The following is a 20540-nucleotide window of genomic DNA, read 5'->3' on the forward strand; positions in this document are numbered from 1 at the left end:
TGGTGGTACATGCCTATAATCCCACTACCTCAGAACCTGAGACAGGATGATTGCAGCTTCACAACCAGCCTCAGCATCTAAGCAAGACCTCATTTCAAAACAAAAAATAAAAAAGGGCTGGGGGTATAGCTCAAAGGTGGAATGCCTTTAATTCAATCCCCAGTACCAAAAATAAAACTACATTGAGATTCCATCTCTTCCCAGCTAGTCAAAATGGCTATCATCAAGAATACAAAAAACAATGAATGCTGGTAAGGATACAGGGGTAAGGAACCCTTATACTGTTGATGAGACTATACATTAGTATGACTATGGAAATTAGTATGGAGGTCCCTCAAAAGACTAAAAATAGAACTATGATCCAGCTTTACCATTCCTTGGTATATACCAGAAGAAATTAAAGTTAGCATACATATAGACACCTGAATATCCATGTTTATCACAGCACAATTCACAATAGCCAAGTTATGGAATCAGACTAGCTCATCGATAGATGAATGGAAAAAGAAAGTGTGGTATGTATATACAATGGAGTACTATTTATCCATAGAAAAGAATTAAATCTTGTCAAATGCAAGAGAATAGATGGAATGGGGAGTCATAATGGGAAGCAAAAGAAGCCAAATTCAGTATCGTATGTTTTTCCTCATATATGGATTCTAAGGAAGAAAAAAAGGTGACATGAAAGTAGCAGGGATATTATTAGAGAAGAAGAGGATCAGGGATGGGGGAAAGAGAAAAAGGAAAGTAGTGGTGGGAGGGTGAATATGATCAAAGTGTGTTATATGCATGTATAAATATGCCACAATAAAACCCATTATTCTGTATAATTAAAATGCACTAATCCAGCTGGGCATGGTGGTGCAGGCTTGTAATCCCAGCGCTTGGGAGGCTGAGACAGGAGGATCGCGCAGATTTGAAGCCAGCCTCAGCTACTTAGTGAGGCTCACAGCAACTTAGTGAGACCCTGTTTCCAAATAAAATATAAAATGGGTCTGGAAGTCTAGCCGGAGGTAGAAAGCTCCTGGGTTCCAGGCCCAGCACCACACAAAAAATATATATATATATCATGTATATCCTATATCATGTAATACCTTGAAAATGCTTTTTTATCCAAAGGATCCCTTTAAAGTAGTTATAAGATGACATTAAAACTTTTATCTAAATTTAGCCCTTTTTATTGACATTCTCTTCTTCATGATATAAGTTAAAATATAAATTGTATATGTTTTGAATTTGTAAACATCAAGCTTTCAAGCTGTATTACTATAGTCCTTAAAAATCATTCATTTCTTCAGCTCTTCCTGCAGATTGGGGCTGGTGGAGGCATTAGCAGCAGGCACCTCGTGGTCCTGCATCGTGGACCTCACAGCATGGGCAGCATAGTTAAGGCTGGTACTTTTACTCCATTGCCAGTAACCTGAGAAGGGGTTATAGAGCATTCCAGCCACAGTCTGAACTGACAAACCATCTGAAAAACAAAACAACAACAACAAAAAAAAAAACAGCAGAAAGTGTAGGCTTAGTAAATATTTACCTTCCAAGTGCCAAGAACTTCTTGCCATTTTTTTTTTTTTTCAATACTGGGGATGGAACCCAGGGGCATTCTGCCTCTGAACTATACCCCCAGCTCTATTTTTTTATTCTTTATTTTGAAACAGGGTCTCACTGAGTTGCAAAGGGCCTCACTAAGTAGCTGAGGCTGTCTGCAAACTGAGATCCTCCTGTCTCAGCCTCCTAAATGCTGGGATTAAAAGCATGGGCCAAACCAGGCGTGGTGGTGCACACTTGTAACCCACCATTCGGGAGGCTGAGACCTGGAGGATCACAGTTCGTGGACAGCCTCAGCTACTTAGTGAGGCTCTCTGCAAATCAGTGAGACCCGGTTTCAAAATAAAGAATAAAAAATAGGGCAGGGGTTGTAGCTTGGAGGTCAAATGCCCCTGGGTTCCATCCCCAGACCTGCAAAAAAAAAAAAAAAGTGTGTGCCACCATGCCTGGCTCCCTGCTACTTTTTTTTTTTTTTTTTTCTAGAGACACAGACAGATTTATTTAGGAAAGTAAGAATTACACATTCAAGGGAGAATGAAGGCCATCTCAAAAGTGAGAGGGATACCTCTCCTGATACTCTGATATTAAAAAAGGCTAATAAGCTATGCATGGTGGTGTACTCCTGTAATACCAGTACTTGGGAGGCTGAGACAGGAGGACCACAGGCTTGAGGGCTCAGCAACAGAGCAACACTTTCAATAACACAGAAAGACCCTATTTTTTTTTTTTTTCTGGTGGTACGGGGATGGAACCCAGGGGCTTTCTACCTCCGGGATACACTCCCAGACCTATTTTATATTTTATTTGGAAACAAGGTCTAAGTGGCTGAGAACCTAAGTAGCTGAGGCTGGCTTTGAACCTGTGCGATCCTCCTGTCTCAGCCTCCCAAGTACTGGATTACAAGCGTTCACCACCACACCTGGCTTATTCTTTTATTTTTGAAACAGGCTCTTACTGAGTTGCAAAGAGCCTTGCTAAGTAGCTGAGGCTGTCCAGGAACCGTGATCCTCCAGTGTCTGTCTCCCAAATGCTGGGATTACAAGTGTGCGCCACCATGCCCAGCTGAAAGACCCTATTTCAAAACAAAAAATAAAATAGGGCTGAGGATACAGCCCCAAGATGGAATCCTCCTGAGTTCAGTCCCTAGTGTCCCTCCCCCAATAAAAAAGGGCTAGGGATTTAACTTGGAGAAAAAATGCCCCTGGTTTCAACCCCCAGTATCACAAAAACAAACACCCAAAACAAAAGAAAACAAAAAGCTTTTTTCTACTCTATTTTCTTTTTTTTAATATTTCTACTCTTTTTTCAACAAAATTACTCACAGAGATCTCTAGAACTTACTACATTACTAGAGATGGATACTATTCCAAGTAAAATCGATATTTTTATTAACATACCATTTATTGATATATCATTATATGATAAGAAGCATGAGAAATACAATGAGTCTAAGTACTCAACAAGAATACCAAATGCTAAATAAGTGGAGAAACACCATGGCTTGTCAGGAAGTCAGCACATAAACTGAGTGTTCACTGTGTGAAGCAGAACAAGGTGCTGTGGAGTACAAAAAAGGAAAGGTTCCCAGCACTTGGGAGCTGAGACAGGAGGATCTGGGTTCGTGGCCAGCCTCAGCTACTTCGTGAGACCTCTACAACTTAGCGAGACCCTGTTTCAAAATAAAGAATAAAAAACAGGGCTGGAGGTGTAGCTCACAGGTAGAATGCCCCTGGGTTCCATCCCAGGACCACAAAAAAAAAAAAAAAAAAAAAAAAAAAGGAAAGAAAGAAAGAAAGAAAAAAGAAAGAAAAAAAGGAGAAGTAACCTTATTTTTAAGAAAGTTATCGTCTAGAAATGAGAAAAAAAAAACTGTGACAATAACCATAATATAAAGTGTGCTATAATTAACATAAAACATAAAAAAATGACAAAACACATATGCATGTAGCTGGGTATGGTACTACATCCCTGTAATAGTACTTGGGAGGCTGAAACAGGAGGATCACAAGTTCTCAGCCAACCTTAGCAATTTAATGAGGCCCTCAGTCACTTGGTGATACTCTGTTAAAAAATAAAAATAAGCCGGGCGTGGTGGCACTTGTAATCCCCGCGCTTGGGAGGCTGAGACAGAAGGATCACACGGTTTCGAAGCCAGCTTCAGCTACTTAGTGAGGCTTTCAGCAACTTAGTGAGACCCTGTTTTCAAATAAAATATAAAAAAGGTCTGGGAGTGTAGCTTGGAGGTAGAAAGCTTCTGGGTTCCACCCCCAGTAAAATAAAAATAAAAAAAATAAATAAAATAAAAAATAAAAAAATTTAAAAAATAAAAATAAGCCAGGCGTGGTGGCGCATGCTTGTAATCCCAGGATTCAGGAGGCTGAGACCAGAGGATTGCAGTTCGCGGACAGCCTCAGCTACTTAATGAGGCCCTCTGCAACTCAGTGAGACCTGGTTTCAAAATAAAGAATATAGTCGCCGGGCATGGTGGCGCACGCTTGTAATCCCCGTGCTTGGGAGGTGGAGACAGGAGGATCGCGCAGGTTCGAAGCCAGCCATGCTGGTTGAGGAGACCCTGTTTCCAAATAAAAATATAAAATAGGTCTGGGAGTGTAGCCTGGAGGCAGAAGGTCTTCCAGGAACCCCAGTACCACCAAGAAAGAGAAAGAAAGAAGAAAGAAGAAAAGAAAGAAGAAAGAAAGAGAGAAAGGAAGGAAGGAAGGAAGGAAGGAAGGAAGGAAGGAAGGAAGGAAGGAAGAAAGAAAGAAAGAAAGAAAGAAAGAAAGAAAGAAAGAAAGAAAGAAAGAAAGAAAGGGAGAAAGAAAGAAAGATAGGGCAGGGGGTATAGCTCAGAGGTAGAATACCCCTGGGTTCAATTCTTAGTACTACACACATATGAATAAACATATATATAAACATATATATGGAAAGAGATCAATCTAAGTATAGAAGAATCAGGAAAAATAATATGTAATATAAACTAATGTGGGCAGGGCTCTGTAGGGCAGATTTATGATGTGAAAGTAATAGATATTTATATCTTATCCTGAAAAAAAATTGAGGGCTAAATAGCAAAAAAAAAAAAAAAGTATTCAGTGATCACCTATTTATTATTTGCTTGGCTCTGAGTTAGATGCCACAGAGGGAAGTGGTACTCACTGAACTCTACTTTAAAAGTTTATGGCACCGGGCATGGTTGTGCATGCTTATAATCCCAGCATTTGAGAGGCTGAGACAAGAGGATCGCAGTTTGTGGACAGCCTCAGCTGCTTAAGAAGGCCCTTTGAAACTCAGTGAGACCCTGTTTCAAAATAATAAAATAGGGCTGGAGTGTAGGTCAGAAGTAGAATGCTCTTGGATTCCATCCCCAGTACCAAAAAAAAAAAGTTTATGATAAACTGGGTGTGGTGGTACATTCCTGTAACCCCAGTACTTGGGAGGCTGAGACAGAAGGATCACAGGTTTGAGAACAGCCTTAGTAACTCTGTGAGGCCTTCTGCAACAATGGGACCCTGTTTCAAATAAAGAATAAAATAGGGCTAGGGGTATAGCTCAGAGGTAGAATGCTTCTGAGTTCAGTTCCAAGTACCACAAGAAACAAAAAAACTTGATGACATAGTTGAGGAGTTGAGACCAACACCCCCAAAACAGTGATCTATTTAAATACGTGCTAGTTTATTTGATTAATTATTATAGATGCATGAAATGTTCAGTTGGGAATTGAAGACTGGGAGAATTCTTCTTAATACTTACTTGATTCCAGAATGCTCTCCAGCTTTTCAGGTGAAATAAATTTCTCCCATGTGTGAGTACCTTTTGGTACGATACCTGCAATTTGCTCTGCAAAAACAATTCCCAAGGCATAGGACAGTTGTGTTTTGTTGATTGTAGTAATAAATAAAGAACCACCAGGCTAAAAAAAGACAAAGTTAAATAGAGATAAAATTTTAAGTAATTTAGTGCCTTTAAGATATAGAAGCATGAATAACATATAATTTACCAAAATACTATTATTTTCTCTTAGGAAATCCAGTAGAATAGGCAATTCACTAGAGACTCATCCACTGAATCTGTACAACAAAGCTTACAGCTCTTAAAGTCATGTGTTACTATGACTTGTGTTAATATCTATTAATATCTATATGATTTTGTACATATCAAATACTTTAAATAAAATAGAGAAATAAGATGTTCTCCCTTGTTACATATCCACACTTACATTCTAATATATGTCAACAATTTTCTCTTGAGTGCTAAGCCTGTCTAACTTGTTTGGTATAGAACAGAACTATACATCCTCTGTAGGGGAGGACTGCCACTGATGACTAAGGCTTCAATGTTTTTGTTTTGTTTTGATTTCATTTGTGTAAGGATCAACATAAGCATTTAGAAGATAATTGTGAACCCTTTATGGGAATGTTCAGTCTGCCATTTTTTGGTGACTATATTTATGGTGCTTTCTATGTTTAGTCTCATATGGCAAGGACATTAATATCCCTTTCCGCTTTTATATATTCTCATTAGCCTGATAGGGACAGAATGTCAAAGATTCTTTTCAAAATAATCATATTATTATTTCTATATGGGTGAATGAAGGAAAGAAATATTTCAAATACTACCTCAAACCAAAAATAAAAAAGATAAGAATAAACCCTGAAATTAAACACTGAAATTTTATACACTATATCATCACTCACTGTAACTTTTCTCTCTAAAACTCCAGCATTCTAAAATATACTAGCTGGGTATGATGGCACATGCTTGTAATACCAATACTTGGGAGGCTGAAACTGTAGGATTTCCAGTTCAAGATCATTCTCAGCAACTTATTGAGACTCTTATCAATCTTGCAAGACACTGTTTCCAAATAAAAAATAAATAGAAGCCAAACATCGTAGTGCACACCTGTAATCCCAATACTTGGGAGGCTGAGACAGGAGGATCGCAGGTTCAAGGCCAGCCTCAGCAACTTAACAAGACACTTAGGAACTTAGAAAGACTCAAAATAAGAAATTAAAAAAAAAGGAGAGGTTATAGCTTAGAGGTAAAGTGCCCCTGGGTTCAACTCCAGTACCAGAAAAAAAAAAAAAAAAAGAAATAGAATTACTTGTGAGCTGAGTATGGTGGCATATGTTTATAATCCCAATATTTGGGAGGCTGAGATAGGAGTATCATGAGTTCAAGGTCAGCAGCGCCTGGCAATTTAGCTAGACCCTGTTTAAATAATAATAATAATAAAATAGGGCTGGGGGTATAGATCAGAGGTATGGTGACTCTGGGTTTAATCCCAGTACTACAAAAAAAAAAAAAATCACTGCAGGCAGGGTGGGTGAGTGATTGCCTAGCAAGTGTAAGGGCCTCAGTTTAGAATCCCAATACTGTAAAAAGGACAGGGGAGGAAGACAAGGAAAAATCTCTCATGAATATTGAATCTATGTTTCTCAAAACTGTACTTTAAGGAAACAGCGGTAAACAATAATTATTTTTAAATATATGGTCTTCATTAAAGCAAATTTTATTTGTCTGTTTATTTATTTATTTATTTTACTGTGAAGCCCACAATGCTAAAATACCTTATATGTGTCAAAGAACTTCCATTCGTATACACATACTGACATACGACACAAAAATTAGTAACTAAGGAGTTTTACTTAGGAAACAGGAAATAAACCTAATAAAACTCCATTTAAGAGGAGAAACCATCACAGAATGAAAGAGACTAAGGAGACACAGCAACCAAATGCAATGCGGAAGCCTTGACTGGATCCCATAACAAAAAACATTAGTGGAAAATGTAATGAGATTTACAAGCTCTGTGATGTAGTTAGTAAACATAACGCCAACGTTCAGGTCTTTCTCTTGAGAACTTTACCAGGGTTACTTGCAGGGATAGGACGAGGCACAAACAGCTCCTGGGCACAGAACTGAAATAGGCAGCTCCTTTTAGGGCGTGCCAAGAGAGAAGTGTAACCTTCAACTCTGCTCTACAGGCCTCACTGGACTCACCCAAGTCCCCAGCCTTATGATATGAGTTGTTAACATACGGGGAAGTGGGTGGCAGGAACATTGTACTGTCTTGTAACTCTTCTATAAATCTAAAATTGCTGATGGGTATGGTGGCACACACTTGTAATCCCAGCATTTGGGAGGCTAAGGCAGGAGGGTCACAGTTAGCAGTCAGCCTCAGCTACTTAGTGAGGCCCTCTGCAACTCAGTGAGACCATGTTTCAAAATAAAGAATAAAAAATAGGGCTGAGGTATAGCTCCGAGGTAGAATGCCCCTGGATTCCATCCCCAGTATCACACACACACAAAAGAAAGAAAATAGGGAAGGAAGGAAGGAAGGAAGGAAGGAAGGAAGGAGCGAGCACTGGAAATCCTGCTCTTAGACCTTGCGTGCTACACTGCTAAAGCATTATGGAACATATTAAAGGTATAAAGACATACACACAATCAAAAGAAAAAACAGACTCTGAAAGTCTTACTTTTAACACTTGACAGCAACACTGTATAAATGTTTCTAGATCAAGTACATGTTCTATAACTTCAGAAGCTACAACAGCATCAAAAGTTTCTGCAGATTCTTCAACAATCTCTTCCAGGGAACACAATCTGTACTCTATCCTCTTGTCCAGGACTGGATCAAATGACTTATGGTGCTGTGCTATTTTAATGTTTTCATCCACAGGATCAATTCCAATAACTGAAGCCCCTAGCCGCCCTAGAGGCTAATGGCAAAAACAAACAAACAAACAAAACAAGGAAAAAAACCATTACTCTTAAGAAGAAAAGAGAACACATGTTAGCAAGTAAGAGCTTATAAAATGTGACACAAATTTAACTATAAGCTGATAGTTACTGAGATCAGTTTGGGTATATGGTTCAGATACTATTTCTCTAGTTTGTATACATTTGTAATAAAAAGCTTAAAAATGAGAACAATTAAAACAACAAAAACATTTACATACATATAGTATAATATTAACATATTTGAAATATAATTGTATATGCCATAGTAAAAAAAAACTATATTTCTAAAATATTCAAATTTTCTAATGAACAATTTTTTCTCAATAGCTTTTGTGACTGCAAGTATTCTTTCTTCTCTCACACCCTCTCCTCTCCCCTACTGCCCCTCCCCCTCTCTGTGGTGCTGGGAATCAAATCCAGACCTTGTGCAGGCTAAGCATCACCTATAACAGTGAGCTACGTCCCCGGAACCTACAAAGAGTTCCTCATAGCTAGTTGTTTGTTTGGCTTTTGTATTTGAACATGTCCGATGATATGCCCAAGTACTTAAATACAGGGTTAACTGTAATAAAAAACATTTATAGTATTTATATTAAATAAGTTTAGTTGCCAGGCATGGTGACGCACACTTGTAATCCCAGCGCTTGAGACGCTGAGACAGGAGAATCGCACAGGTTCAAAGCCAGCCTCATCTACTTAGTGAGGCTCTCAGCAACTTAGTGAGTCCCTGTTTCCAAATAAAGTATAAAAAATAGATCTGGGTGCCAGGCATGGTGGGGCACGCTTGTAATCCCCATGGTTGGGAGGCGAAGACAGCAGGATCATGCAGGTTCGAAGCCAGTTGTGCTGCCTTAAGAGACCCTGCTTCCAAATAAAAATATAAAATAGGTCTGGGAGTGTAGCCTGAAGGTAGAAGGGCTTTCAGAAACCCCAGTACCACCAAAAATAAAAATAAAAATAGGTCTGGGTAGAAGGGCATCCAGGAACCCCAGTACCACACACAAACACAAAAAGGTCTGGGAGTATAGCCCAGAGGTAGAAAAGCCCCTGGTTCCACCTTCAGTGCCACAAAAATAAATAAATAAATAAATAAATTAATTAATTAATTAATTAATTTAATCTACATTAGATTTATCTATCTAATCTATCATCTATTTTTATGGTACTGAGAACTGAACCCAATCATTCCACCTCTGAGCTACACTCCAAGCACTATTTTTGTTTTTTAATTGCAATAGCGTCTCACTAAGTTATGGATGGCCTCCCTAAATTACCGAGGCTGGCCACAAACCTCTGATTCTCCTGTCTCAGCCTCCCAAGTAGTCAGATTACCAGCACGTGTCACCATGCCTGGATTACATTAGCTTTTTTTTTGCGGTACTGGAATGGAACCCAGTGGCATTGTACCTCGGAGCTATACCCCAAGTCCTATTTTTTAGTCTTTTTAGTTTTGAAACAGGGTCTCACAGAGTTGCGAAGGGCCTCACTAAGTAGCTGAGGCTGTCTATGAATCGCAAGCCTCTGGTCTTCGCCTCCCGAATGCTGGGATTACAAGCATTGCCACCATGCCTGGCTTTACGTTAACTTTAGATACATAATTTCTGCAATAATATACTGAGCAAATGGCAGAACATATATAATATGTGATATTCCTTTATGGTTTGTATGCCACATATCACATATTCTTGATTCTAAAGTATATTTTATTTATTCATTTTTAGTAATATTTGGGATTAAACCCAGGGATACTCTGCCACTTAGATGCATCCCTAGACCCCCCTTTTTTTGAGACAGGGTCTCACTAAGATGTTCTCTAATTTGCTATCTTCCTGTTTCTGCCTCCCAATTTCTGGTTGACAGGCATGTGTCACTGGGCTGAGTTCTGAAATTTTATAATTGATGTCAAAAGAAACTAGACAAGCCGGGCATGGTGGCACATGCTTGTAATCCCAGCATTTGGGAGGCTGAGAAAGGAGGATCGGGGTTCGCGGACAGCCTCAGCTACTTAGGGAGGCCCTTTGCAACTCAGTGAGACCCTGTTTCACAAATAAATAATAAAAAATAGGGCTGGGAGTGTAGCTCAGGAATAGAATGCCCTGGGTACCATCCCCAGCACCACAAAAAAAAAAAGAAAGAAAGAAAGAAAGAAAGAAAGAAAGAAAGAAAGAAAGAAAGAAGAAAGAAAAGAAAGAAAGAAGGGAGGGAGGGAGGAAGGAAGGAAGGAAGGAAGGAAGGAAGGAAGGAAGGAAGGAAGGAAGGAAGGAAAGAAAAACTAGCCAGGCATGGTGGCGCACGCTTATAATCCCAGCATTCGGGAAGCTGAAGCTGAGACCAGAGGATTGCGGTTTGCGGACAGCCTCAGCTACTTAGTGAGGCTCTTTGCAACTTAGTGAGACCCTGTTTCAAAATAAAGAATATAAAAAAAAAAATAGGCCAGGGGGTGTAGCTCGGAGGTCAAATGCCCCTGGGTTCCATCCCCAGTACCGCAAAAAAAAAAAAAAAAAAAAAAAAAGAAAGAAACTAGACTACTGCCAGGTAAAGAACACATTTTCTGTGCATGTGGGAACTTAGCCAGTATCAAAGGCCTCTGTTAGCCTACAGTGTCTTCTTTCTTTCTTTCTTTCTTTCTTTCTTTCTTTCTTTCTTTCTTTCTTTCTTTCTTTCTTTCTTTCTTTCTTCCTGCAGTACTGGGGATTGAACCCAGGGACATTCTACCTCCAAGCTACACCCCCAACACAACTTTTTATTCTTTATTTTGAAACAGGGTCTCACTAAGTTGCAGAGGGGCTCACTAAATAGCTGAGGCTAGCCTTGAACCTGCAATCCTCCTGTCTCAGCCTCCCAAGTACTGGGATTACAAGCATGCACAACATTATGGAAACTTTAATTTTTTAAAAGTATGTATTCCTTTTTAATTACAAAAAGATTAGAATACATTATGCATTTTAGAAAAAAATGACATTATTTATTGAAACAATAAATGAGGCACAAACCCACTCCTCACTTTTTCTCCCAGTTAAAAATGACAGAAAAACTGTAAATAACTTACTTCAGTTAATAATCCACCACCACAGCCAACATCAAGAATCTTCATTCCACACAAAGGTTTTCCCAGTTGGTGATTACCAACTATTTTCAAAAGATTGTCTCTTTAAAAAAAAGTTGAAGAGACATAAAAATAAAGGATTAATTTTATCAATGAAAAATCTTAAAAGTAGACAATTTTAGAAAGATACCCAGTAGTGGTATAGTCAGATTGTATGGTGGATCCATTCTCAGTTTTCTAAGGAATCTCCACACTGATCTCCATAGCAGCTGAACTAGTTTGCACTCCCATCAACAGTGTAAGAGTTCCTCTTTCCCCACATCCTCGCCAGCATTTAATGTTATTTGACTTCTTTATGCTTGCCACTCTGATTGGGGTTAGATGGAATCTCAGTACAGTTTTGATTTGCATCTCCCTGATGGCTAATGATGTTCAACATTTTTTTCATGTTTCTATTGGTAATTTGTATATCTTCTTCTTCTTTTTTTTTTTTCAGGTCTGGGGATGGAACCCAGGGGCGTTCGACCTCCGAGCTACAGCCTCTGCCCTATTTTTTTTTTCTTTATTTTGAAACCGGGTCTCATTGAGTTGTAGAGGGCCTCACTAAGTAGCTGAGGCCATCAGCGAACTGCGATCCTCCGGTCTCAGCCTCCCAAATGCTGGGATTACAAGCATGAGCCACCACACCCAGCCTGTATCTCTTCTTTTGTGAAGTGTCTATTTAATACAATTGCCCATTTCTTAATTGGGTTATTTGTTTTGTTATTGTAGAGTCTTTTGAGCTCTTTGTATATTCTGGATATTAGCCCTCTATCAGAGTGGTAGCTGGTAAAGATCTTTTCCTATTCTGTAGGCTTTCTCTTTCGGTTCTTGATGGTTTCCTTTGATGAGCAGAAACTTTTTATTTTGATGCCATCTTACTTGTTAATTCTTGTTTTAATTTCCTGTACTTTGGAGGTCTTGTTGAGGAAGTTACTACCGGTGCCTATATGTTGGAGTGTGCATACTCATGTTCATAGCAGCATAATTCACAATAGCCAAAATATAGAACCAACCTAGGTCACCATCAACAGATGAATGGATCGCAAAATTATAAGAAATACACACAATGGAATTCTACTCAGCAATAAAGAACAAAATCATGCCATTCTTAAGAAGATGGAAAGACCTAGAGAACATTATGTTAAGTGAGATTAGCCAAGCACAGAAAGAAAAGAGGCATATGTTTTCTCTAATATGCCCAGATTAGGAATTATTAGGGATACTGGAGGGACTCCAGATAATGGAAGGAAAACCTCAGCAAAGCTAGAAAGGAAGGGTAGGGGAGGAAGAAGGCTGAGGTTGATTAATGGAAAGGCTACATACAACTATGTGTATACACATGAATATAACATTGTTAACCTGGACACTCAGTATTGGGAGGGAGGGAAATGGGGAGAGGGAGGAAGAGGGCACCAAGTACTGTGTAAATATATACCATTATCAACATGACCTATATTATGATGTAAGACTATAGTGCACCAATAAAATATATATATATATATATATATATAAAACAGTATACAATTTTCAAGGAAATGTTAATTCTCATTTTAAATGATTATTGACAATTCTAGATAAATAGATCTTTTATTTTCAGCATTAAGTAACAATTAGCTTATAAAACTTTTTCAATAATCAAAAGCAGAAGTCTGAGGTAAAGCCCTAAAATTACTAGTAATTGTGACTTAATTATTGTTACAGTAATAATATAAAGGAAAAATTTTAGAATCATGTAGATTATTCTAATTAACATAATTTTATTCAAATGCTTGTTGAATCAAACACTCTTAATAGGATGGGATACAGATACAAGACACTATTGTTATGTCATAAGTATTTGCTAGACACTTCACGTCAGAAGAAATGGGTTATTTTAAGAGGCTTAAAAAAGCAGGTGGGATGCCAGGCGTGGTGGCGCCCTTGTAATCCCAAAGCTTGGGAGGTTGAGACAGGATGATCACACAGGTTCAAAGCCAGCCTCAGCTACTTAGTGAGGCTCTCAGCAACTTAGTGAGACCCTGTTTCCAAAAAAAGTATAAAATAGGTCTGGGAGTATACCCTGGAGGTAGAAAAGCCCCTGGGTTCCACCCTTAGTACTACACACACACACACACACACACACACACACTGGGTTCCACCCTTAGTACTACACACACACACACACACACACACACACACACACAAAAAAAAAAAAAAAAAAAAAAAAAAAAAAAAAAAAAAAAAAAAAAAACAGGTGGGAAGCCAGGCATGGTGGTACATTCTTGTAATCCCACTACTTGGGAGGTTGAGAAGCTGAGACTGGAGGATTGCAGGTTTGAAGTCAGCCTCAGCTACTAAAAGATATTGTGTGTCCTTTTTTTTTTTTTTTTTTTACGGGGGGTACTTGGGATGGAAACCAGGGGCATTCCACCTTCAAGCCACATCCCCAACCCTATTTATTTTCTTTATTTTGAGACAGGGTTTCACTGCGTTGCAAATGGCCTCCTCACTAAATAGTAGCTGAGGCTGTCCACGAAATGTGATCCTCCTGTCCCAGCCTCGCAAATGCTGAGATTAAAATGTGTGCAACCAGGCCCAGCTTTATATTTCCTTCTTAATTAAGTCTCTCTTACTCTTCTAAATTAATGGTGTTTTATGTATTTTCATACATGTAAACAAACATACAATCAAGTAAACTTATTTATTTCTAAGATAATCATATTAATTACCACACACATGTATATATATGTACGTATGTATATATACACAGATATATACCTAATAGCTCTGTAAATTACCCTTTAAAATTGATATATATATAAATTTTATTATTTTAAGATAATTATTATATATAATAAAGATCTCAGGATATCTTATTGTTATTAAAATTGTTTAAGTCCAATCTAATCTTCAAATAGCCCAAATGACTCTACTATACCATAATTTTGTTCATACCACTCCTCTCTGATGGCTTCCAGTTACACTGAAAATAAAATCTAGATATGTAACCATAGTCTGCACCAGCCTAGGTGATCTGTTTTATGCAATATCTAAATAAAGATGCTACAGTAGTTTGACTGGAGTTCTCAAACTTAGTATCAAGATAGCAGAATCCCCTGGAAGATTTGCTAAAACACAAACTGCTAATACCCCAGAGCCACAGGTCCAGGATGAGAGCTGAGAATCTGCATTTCTAATAAGTTCCCAGGTGATATTGATGTCAGAGCCTTGGGATCTACACTTTGAGAATTAGTTGTACAGCCTGTTAGAACAATATTCCCATTTTTCTCTGCCTTAGTTCAGTAATCCACAAATTCAGTAATAATAAAAATGTTTAATAAATAATTAGGTGGACAGAAGATCAGATGAACTATTTCTTAAATGAAAACTCTGATGATCTCTTGCCTTTCTTTCTCTCCCACAGCAAACACATGGACTGAAGCATATCCATGGCCTCATGTTCACTTATCTTAGTAGCTTTCAGAGTCTCACCTCAGAGCTCTATACATAGTACACTCTCAAAATATATTAGTTGAATCAAACAATCTCAGCAGTATCCCCTTTATCAGAACTACCTAGATGTCAATGAGGCCACTGCAGGTCAGCAGCTATAAAATGGCCTTGATGACAGAGGACCTTAGTTTCCTTTTATAAGGATTTAATTAGAATTAACCTGATATGGCCAAAATGCTCCAAGTTAAGAAAGCAGCCCAGAGCTTAGGTAATATTACTAAAAATTAATGGTTTCAGATGGCAGACATAGAAGGGGATCTCCCTAATTTCCAAAGCAAATTTAAAATGCAGCATTTTGAACCCAAGTATAAACCAAGAGAAAAATGGATGCACAAGAAGATGAATTATTCAAAAGAGTTGCATTTTAAGACTCAGAATTTCTGGAATGTTACCTAATAAACGGCACCCTCAGGTCATTCATAGAATGCAGCGCTGCATATACTCCTTGCTCATCCCACCATTTGTGTGCCAGGCCCAGGAAGTTTTTTACCTCACTGCTGTCAACAGTGGTTTGTGAAGTACTGTACAGTCTTGTCCAAGGGGATCTAAAAGGTGAAAAAAAGAGCCAGGCAAATTAATTTTAAAAAATGTGATACGGGATATATCATGTAGAAAGATATTTTATTTATAATTTATTAGATTCTAAATGATTATTTAATTTTGATCCTTTAAATCCAAGTTTTCTTATAATTGCTCTGATCATACACATATATTCACACTTGCTTACAAAATAAATTATAATAAAAAATGGAACTTGATAAGACTTGGGCCTTATGGGTCACACACATATAACAATTAGCTACCATTTATTGGGCACTTACTAAATGCCAGGTACTGTCTAAAACTCTGCATGTCACCTCAATCCTTTAAACAGCTCCACAGGTAGGTACTCTTTTATTATTATTACTATTACTATTTTACAGATAAAGAAAATCAGCAAGATTAAATAAGTGGTGGAGCCAGGTTTTGAACCCTGGTGCCTCCACTGTCTTCAATCATTTCTACTGCTATCATCCCAGTTCTCCAAGATGCATAGAGGGTAATTATTCTGAAATAATTTTGTGTGGGGTGGGTACTGGGGAAGGAACCCAGGGTCCTTCTATCTCTGGCCTACACTCCCAGACCCATTTTATATTTTATTTGGAAACAGAGTCTCACTAAGTCACAGAGGGCCTCACTAAGTAGCTGAGGCTGGCTTTGGACTTGCGATCCTCCTGTTTCAGCCTCCGAAATGCTGGGATTATAAACGTACATTGCCATGCCTGGCTCTGAAATACAATTTAACTAGGTTATTTTCTCATATAAAATGCTTTCATGGCTTCCCAGAGCCATTAGGCAAAAGATCACAATCCATAACACGCTTTATACAGCTCAGAATTAATTAGTCCCTATTTCCTCCCCCTCTACAGTCACCCGCTTTACTCTCTTCATCCTCCCTTCTCTCCCACGAAGCCTTCTTTCAGTTCTTCCTACTGGTCACTTTGCACGTTCTTCCCTCTGGCACTTTGCATTTACAGTTCCTAGGCCTGGAACATTCTTCCCACTTCCCCCACTCCTCTGCCAATTACTTCTCATTCTTCAGATCTTAGTTTAAATGGAATGTTATCTATGAAGTCTCTCCGAATCCTCTAAATTGGGTCACTTTCCCTTACTTTAACTCCTCTATCATTATACTTCTTCATGGAGTTTCATGATTATTTGGTCATATCTATGAAGGTAAGGCATGGATTGTCTCACCATTTCATTCCTACTAATTAGTACAGTTCCTGGAACAAAGTAGGTGCTCATGAGACATTTGTCAAAAAGATCATCTAAAAAGTCCCAGAAAAGTATATAATTTGCATGTCATTTTTAATCAAATAAGATCAACAGGGAATAATAATAAATAAGAGTAAAATATATATGATATATAAAAATAAATTAAAAAATAGTAAGTAGAAATTAGACACTACACTGAGTTCTAAGTCATAGCACAGTACTGAAAACTACTTCAAAGCTCTACCTAGGTAAAAGATATTATATTTACTAAGTTAGAAAAGCTAATGCCATTCAAATTTTTACTGTTTTTTTTAGCAACATAAGGAGAGTTTATATTCATTTATATTTATTACTGTTTTATCTTTTAAGATTCAAGTATCATTTTTTTGTGTGTGTGGTCCTAAGGATGGAACCTAGGGGCATTCTACCTCCAAGCTACACCCCCAGCCCTATTTTTTATTCTATATTTTGTCTACTTTTTTTGTGTATGGTCTTGGGGATAAAACCCAGGAGCCTCTACCTCCGGGATATGCCGCCAACTATTTTATATTTTATTTGGAAACAGGGTCTCACTAAGTTTCTGAGAGCCTCACTAAGTAGCTGAGGCTGGCTTCAAACCTGTGCAATCCTCCTGTCTCAGCCTCTTAAGCGTGGGGATTACAGTGTGTGCCACCACACCTGGCTCTTTTTTCTATATTTTGAAACAGTGTCTCACTGAGTTGCAATGGGTTTACTAAGGATTACGAACCACAATCCTCCTGTCTCAGCCTCCCAAATGATGGGATTACAAGCATGCACCACCATACCCGGTTTCAAGTATCACTTTTTAAATATTAATATTATATTAGGATTACTAGCCTCCTTTTCCATACTAAATAAAAAATCTCAGTAATCAAGAATTATTTACAACAGACAACAGTGGGTATTGCTCAGTTGAGTAAGAATGGCTTCACACCCATCTAATCTCAAAAGTACTCATATTAAGTAGGAGAATTCACTTAGAAAACAGAACTCATCTTAGGCCATGGAATATTTTTCACAGATTAGAAACTGGTTTATAGAGTACAAACAAAGAAATAGCAATGCCTCTTATTCAATCTTACAACCTAAAATGTATACTCAAACACCTTACATTAATGTTGCATCCAAATCATTCATGATTTTTTTAAGCACTGCACTATTTTTGTTCTATTATAATGAGATTAAAGGAAGTAAAAAAATACTTCTCCAAGTAAAGTAGTCTTCTGTTAAAAAGAAAAGAATTTGCCAACCAGGCCTGGTGGAAAAATAAATAAATAAAAGCTAGCTATTTGCTGGGTGTGGTGACATACACTTGTAATCCCACTACTTGAGAGGCTGAGACAGGAGAATCACAGGCTTGAAGCCAGCCTTGACAACTTAGCAAGGCCCTCTGCAACTTAGTGAGACCCTGTCTCCAAATAAGAAATAAAATCATGCTGGTTTAACTGAGAGGTAAAATGCCTCGGAGTTCAATCTCCAGTGCCACACACACAGAAAAAGCTAATTAGGTACAGTGGTGCAGATCTGTGATCCTAATACTTGGGAAGCTAAGACAGGGAAACCAAACAAGACCCTGCATCAGAATAAAAAAATTAAAAGGGCCACGGGGTGGGGTGTATCTTAGTGGTGGAGAGCCCAAGAACCACAAAAATAAATAAAAGGTTATCTTGAATTTTGGATGAAGAATATAGAGTCTACACAGTACATTAACTCTATCAACTTTTAGGTGAACTCAGACTTTTCAAAATCTAACAATTGTTAAAAAATAAATTAGTAAGCCATGCCTGGTGGCACATGCTTATAATTCCAGCATTTGGGAGGCTGAGAGAGGAGGATTGTGGTTTGTGGACAGCCTCAGCTACTTAGTGAGGCCCTTTGCAACTCAATGAGACCCTGTTTCAAAATAAAGAATAAAAAATAGGGCTAGGGGTGTAGCTCAGAGGTAGAATACCCCTGGGTTCAATCCCTAGCACCACAAAAAAATAAAGAAATAAAATAAATTAGTTAAGAATATTAAAATAACAAAAGCTAAACAAAACACATAAGCTATTATATACTAAGTTTTTAAAACACAATCAATGCTAATCTATATTGCATGTAATGATGTATTTTCCAGAATAATAAACTCACCTGTGACTTTTTATTCTGTTCAAACAGGAAAAGGTTATCTTAGAGGATCTGAGCCACATGGTTTTGTATTCATTGAAAACCCATGGTTTAATTTGTAGAATCCAACTGAGGTGATTCTCTGAATAAATTGAAAAACAAAATTAAAAAATGTCTAGAGAAAAGCACTGCACAGTAAGAATCCCTAATATGTATGTGATTGAAGAGACTATTTTATGGTAATCTTATATTACAATTGATTTTAAAATTAGGATATTTTTGTTTAGTATTAGATTTTATTTAAAAAATAAAATAAAGTTCTTGCTTTCTACCATCAATTCTAACCAGACATTTCTGAAATTATAATTAGCAAAAACAAGTAATACATATGTAAATGCTATTCAGGGATTGAGAAAATGATGGACCGGAAGAACCCACAGCTACTAGAGACTAAATAAAAACAATACTTCTGTGGCAGCATATGGAGGCAGATAGGCTGTGAGAGAATGCTGGTAGACAACTCAGAGAGCTTGCAACTATGTAAAAACCCAAACTATTGATTTCTAGACTAGAAAGAGAATTAGTAAAAATAATAGACAGCAGTAGCATCAGGTCCATGATGGCTCAGTTGGATAGAGGAAGCTCCCCACCAGCCAGCTGAAAGAAATTCTCCCACTGAGTTTAAGGTAAACAGGGACTGCTGTCAATAAATTTGCAATCTGAGCAGAAAATAAACTCAGATACAGCCAACTTAGCTTGCATGAGAGAAAGTCCTAGCACTTTCTGGCAGAGAGTGTAGAAGTGGGGAAGAAGAAACAGCTGAAAAGACTTTCTGTTTGGACTGCTGAGCAGTTTTCCTTTGTATTTCATATTTTGCTCTCTCTTTTTCTTCTTTCTTCTTTGACTACCTGCTTTTGAACACCTGACACAAAACAGCCACTTAAGCTTGACTTTTCCCTGGATCTGTGGGTGCCCAGGCCCTGAATCAGTCTGGACACACAACTGATACTGTAACAGTGACCTGAAAGAAGCTCTGAGGAGCCATAGGAACAACAGCTGCCAGTCGGTCAGTCTGCATAGCGGAGATAAGTGAGTATAATAAGCAGAACTAGCTATCTCATAGCTGACAAAGTTGACTTCAAGCCAAAATTAATCAAAGGTCACTTCATACTGGCAAAGGAAACATTCAACATGAAGAAATAACTGTAGTCATTATTTAAAACCCAAATGTTAGTACATCCAATTATATAAAACAAACACTACTCAACACAAAAGGCTCAGATAGACCTCAATACAATATAACATTGGGTAATATCAACACATCTCTCTCACCAATAGGTAGGTCATCCAGGCATAAAATTAGTAAAGACACTTCAGACCTAAAAATTTTAAATCAAATGGCTCCAACAGACATCTACTGAATATTTCATTCAAGAATAAATGAATTCAGCTGGGTGTGGTGAAGCACACCTGTAATCCCAGTACTTGGGAGGCTGAGACAGGAGGAGTGCTGGTTCCAGGACAGCCTCAGAAACGTAGCAAGAATCATCAACCTAGCAAGATCCTGTTTCAAAACAAAAAAATGAAAAGGGTACAGCCTAGAGGTAGAAGGCCCCTGGGTTCAATCTCCAGTACCAGAAAAGCAAAACTAAACAAAACAATAAGAATAAAAAATATTATTTTTTTGTATGTGGTGCTGGGGATTGAGCCAAGGGGCATTCTACCTCTGAGCTATACTATACCCCTAGCCCGGTTTTTTATTTTGAAACAGGGTCTC

At 38.0% G+C, this 20540-nt stretch overlaps 1 protein-coding gene across 1 annotated transcript; it reads right to left on the reverse strand.

The window, feature by feature from the left end:
• Positions 1-1286: 1286 nt before the first annotated feature.
• On the reverse strand, positions 1287-19841 carry COQ3 (coenzyme Q3, methyltransferase; the record flags this gene model as incomplete). Its single annotated transcript, XM_080700088.1, has 7 exons — positions 1287-1471; positions 5302-5461; positions 8034-8276; positions 11348-11447; positions 15271-15423; positions 18788-18909; positions 19773-19841. 7 exons carry the CDS (start codon positions 19839-19841, stop codon positions 1287-1289), a joined length of 1032 nt encoding a protein of 343 aa, XP_080556214.1.
• Positions 19842-20540: the final 699 nt, after the last annotated feature.

This window comes from Muscardinus avellanarius (assembly GCF_963383645.1).
Source record: "Muscardinus avellanarius genome assembly, chromosome: 8".
NCBI lineage: Eukaryota > Metazoa > Chordata > Mammalia > Rodentia > Gliridae > Muscardinus > Muscardinus avellanarius.